Source organism: Nicotiana sylvestris, chromosome 2 (assembly GCF_000393655.2).
Source record: "Nicotiana sylvestris chromosome 2, ASM39365v2, whole genome shotgun sequence".
NCBI lineage: Eukaryota > Viridiplantae > Streptophyta > Magnoliopsida > Solanales > Solanaceae > Nicotiana > Nicotiana sylvestris.
The window spans coordinates 14,400,449-14,404,822 of record NC_091058.1 but is presented as its reverse complement, the minus strand read 5'-3'; the positions used below and the strand labels follow the sequence as shown (position 1 = coordinate 14,404,822).

Here is a 4,374-nt window from a genome sequence, read left to right as displayed (position 1 = left end):
ATTGAGCCAAACGTCAGGGAAGAATTGATCAAAACCCTCGTGGAATTCAAAGATGTTTTCGCATGGTCGTATGATGATATGCTGGGATTGAGCACCAATCTAGTGGTTCACAAATTGCCCACTGACCCGGCATACCCTCCGGTCAAGCAAAAGCTAAGGAAATTTAAAACAAAGATGAGTGTAAAGATCAAAGAAGAGGTGATTAAGCAGCTACAGGCGAAGGTCATTCGGGTCACTCGATATCCCGAGTGGTTGGCCAATGTGGTACCAGTTCCGAAGAAGGATGGGAAGATCAGGGTATGATCCGACTACCGCAATCTCAACAAATCAAGTCCTAAGGACAATTTTCCATTGCCCAACATCCATATCCTGATCGATAATTGCGCCGGGCGCGAGATCAGATCCTTTGTGGATTGCTATGCAGGATATCATCAGATCCTATTGGACGAAGAAGATGCGGAAAAGACAGCTTTTATTACACCATGGGGAACTTACTGCTACCGGGTAATGCCGTTCGGATTGAAGAATGCCGGAGCAACGTACATGCGAGCAATGACCACTGTGTTTCACGACATGATACACAAAGAAATTGAGGTGTACGTAGATGATGTGATCATAAAGTCTTGGCGTCAGGAAGACCATGTAGCAGACCTAAGGAGATTTTTTCAAAGACTCCGAAGGTATGATATTAAGCTCAACCCGGCCAAATGCGCATTCGGGGTTCCATCAGGAAAGCTGTTAGGATTCATCGTCAGTCGACGGGGTATTGAGTTAGATCCATCCAAGATCAAATCCATCCGAGATTTGCCACCGCCAAAGAACAAAACGGAGGTAATAAGTCTATTGGGGAGGCTAAATTATATCAGCAGGTTCATCGCCCAACTCACAGCGACTTGTGAACCCATATTTCGGCTACTGAAAAAAGATGCTGCAATAAAATGGACGGCAGAGTGTCAAGAGGCTTTCGACCAAATCAAAGGGTATCTGTCCAATCCACCTGTGTTGGTTCCACCTAAGCCAGGGAGGCCATTAATTCTTTATCTGACGGTCCTGGAGAATTCATTTGGTTGTGTACTGGGGCAACACGATGTCACAGGAAGGAAGGAGCAGGCCATCTATTATCTTAGCAAGAAGTTCACGTTGTATAAGGTCAAGTACACTCAACTCGAGAAAACATGTTGCGCCCTAACTTGGGTGGCTCAGAAGTTGAAGCACTACCTGTCCTCGTATACTACTTATCTCATATCCCGTTTGGACCCATTGAAGTACATTTTTCAGTAACCTATGCCCACAGGGAGGTTAGCAAAATGGCAAATTCTACTCACAAAATTTGATATCGTCTATGTGACGAGGACGGCCATGAAAGCCCAAGCGTTGGCCGACCATTTGGCAGAGAATCTCGTTGATGAAAAATACGAGCCTTTAAGAACGTATTTTCCCGACGAAGAAGTGATGCATACAGGTGAGCTGGAATTACCCGATGAACCGGGTTGGAAGCTTTTCTTCGATGGAGCCGCGAACGCGAAAGGGGTTGGAATAGGAGCAGTACTCATTTCTAAAACAGGACGTCACTATCCTGTTACAGCTCAACTACGCTTCTATTGCACCAATAATATGGCCGAGTATGAAGCTTGCATTTTGGGTCTGCGATTAGCTGCGGACATGGATGTCCAAGACGTTTTGGTCTTGGGAGACTCGGACCTTTTGGTACATCAGATTCAGGGTGAATGGGAAACACGAGACTTGAAACTCATACCATATCGACAATGTTTGCACGATCTGAGCAAGCAATTTCGATAAGTGGAATTCAAACATATCCCGAGAGTGCATAACGAGGTTGCGGATGCATTGGCCACCTTAGCATCAATGTTACACCACCCTGACAAAATGTATGTTGACCCTTTGCACATCCAGGTTCGTGATCAGCACGCTTATTGCAACGCGGTAGAAGAGGAAGTAGATGGCGAGCCTTGGTTTCATGATATAAAGGAGTACCTCAAAATGGTGATATATCCGGAACAGGCCACTAGAGACCAAAAAAGAGTCCTTCGACGTTTGTCGAAGGGTTTCTTCCTCAGCGGAGGGGTGTTGTACAGAAGAACCCCGGACTTGGGATTGTTAAGATGTATAGATGCCGGTCAGGCCATGACGGTTATGGCAGAGGTACATGCTGGAGTTTGCGGGCCACATATGAGCGGATATGTGTTGGCAAAGAAGATCCTTCGAGCAGGATATTATTGGCTCACCATGGAGCATGACTGTATCACTTTCGTGAGGAAATGTCATCAGTGTCAGATACATGGAGATCTGATTCATTCTCCGCCAACAGAGTTACATATGATGACATCACCCTGGCCGTTTGTTGCATGGGGCATGGATGTCATTGGGCCTATCGAGCCGGCAACATCCAACAGCCATAGGTTCATTCTGGTGACCATTGACTACTTCACCAAATGAGTTGAGGCTAAAACCTTCAAGTCGGTAACTAAAAAAGCAGTGGTGGATTTTGTTCACTCCCATATCATCTGCAGATTTGGGATCCCAAAAGTGATCATCACGGATTATGGTGCAAATCTTAATAGCAGCCTGATGAGAGAGGTATACCAACAATTCAAGATTACACATCGCAATTCCACCCCATATCGTCCCAAGGCGAATGGAGCGGTCGAAGCAGCCAATAAGAACATCAAGAAGATACTGCGGAAGATGGTGGAAGGGTCCAAACAATGGCACGAGAAATTACCCTTTGCCTTGTTAGGTTATCGCACTACGGTCCGGACTTTCATAGGTATAACTCCTTATTTGTTGTTATACGGAACTGAGGCAGTAATACCAGCGGAGGTCGAAATTCCATCCCTCCGGATTGTCGCTGAAGCCGAGATTGATGATGATGAATGGGTTAAAGCTCGTTTAGAGCAGCTGAGCTTAATAGATGAAAAAAGATTGGCAGCAGTGTTTCATGGCCAGTTGTATCAGAAAAGAATGGCAAGAGCGTACAATAAAAGGGTACGCCCCAGAAAATTTGAAGTAGGGCAGCAGGTATTGAAACGGATCCTCCCGCATCAGGTCGAAGCAAAAAGCAAGTTCGCCCCAAATTGGCAAGGGCCTTATGTCGTGACCAGAGTGTTGTCCAACGGCGCTTTGTGCCTAACAGATGTCGAGGGAAGATATGTCAACATGGCTATCAATTCTGATGCAGTCAAAAGATATTATGCGTAATTTTTTCAATTATGATAGTTATTGGTTCGTTTGTTTGTATTTGGTACTTATTGGATAATGAAATGACGGAGGCAATTCTTTCTTCTATCCAAACACTTTTAACCCTTGCTCCCCCTTTGAGCCTTAAGTTATTCTTTCATACCCCTCTTTTGGAATCACTAATGGGAAAAAGATATGGAAAAGAAGATGAAAACAAAAAAAGAAAAAAAAAAGAAATTAAAAGAAAATGAAAAAAAAGAGAAGTTAAAAATCGCAAGAAAAACAAAAATGTTAGGAACTATGTTTGACCTGATTCCTCAAAGAGGATACGTAGGCGCCTCACGACTCGGTCACAGTGTACGTAATGCGCATAGCTCAACATAGTGTAAATATAAAATTCCCAAGCAAGAAAACTGGGGCAGGAATTATGTTTTGAATATCCAAAAGGGTTTGATTCCAAGAGTTGTAACACTTCACCCATCAGAGTTAAGTTAAATATTTGACGCACAAAACCAACATCAATGCCCAAAAAGACCTCCTAATCAACATCCGAGAAGTGCCAAGTTAGGACAATGGAAGCCGAGGATAATACGCTGATCTCCAGCAGAGAAGGGGATCATAAATGAGAAATGAACTGATGGCCAGAAAGAATCTCGGAAAGAGAGAGTCATGTCGGCAGCACCCCAATTCCCCGTTGAAAGGCAAAATAAGAGAGTCTTATCGGTGAAAACCTTCACAGGCACCATAAGGCGACGAAAGATGAGAGATATAAAACGAGAGAGTTTTATCGGTGAGAACCTTCACAGGCACCGTAAGGCGCCGGGAGATGAGGAAAAGAGAGAGTCTTATTAGTGAAAATCCTTCGGAGAGCACTATAAGGCGACAAGACAGATTGGCAAAAGGGTCCACATTTGCGAAGAAATGGACACCCATTTATCCCCAGCAAGTAAGGCCATCAGGCAGGTTGATTGGTCCAAATAGACTGGGTCGGGAATCCATGGTGCACGACATGATCGTAAGGACCAGTCATATCAACCAGATAAGTTCTTTTCTTTTCTTCTTTTCCACCAATTTTGGTTCAGAAAGATTTTTCTCCCTTTTATCTTTTTCATTTCTTTCTAGAAATTCGTGTTGAAAAGGATTTTTCAGAGTTTACTACCAGAGGCCGGAGGGGTA

At 44.2% G+C, this 4,374-nt stretch overlaps 1 protein-coding gene across 1 annotated transcript; it reads left to right on the top strand.

The window, feature by feature from the left end:
• Positions 1–2,706: 2,706 nt before the first annotated feature.
• LOC138882785 (uncharacterized) lies at positions 2,707–3,219 on the top strand. Its single transcript, XM_070163417.1, has one exon. The coding sequence runs from the start codon at positions 2,707–2,709 to the stop codon at positions 3,217–3,219; it is 513 nt and encodes a 170-aa protein (XP_070019518.1).
• The last annotated feature ends 1,155 nt before the right edge of the window (positions 3,220–4,374 follow it).

Coding starts and splice junctions, on each gene's coding strand:
- LOC138882785 (XM_070163417.1), top strand. CDS start 2,707: ATGGTGGAAGGGTCCAAACAATGGCACGAGAAATTACCCTTTGCCTTG.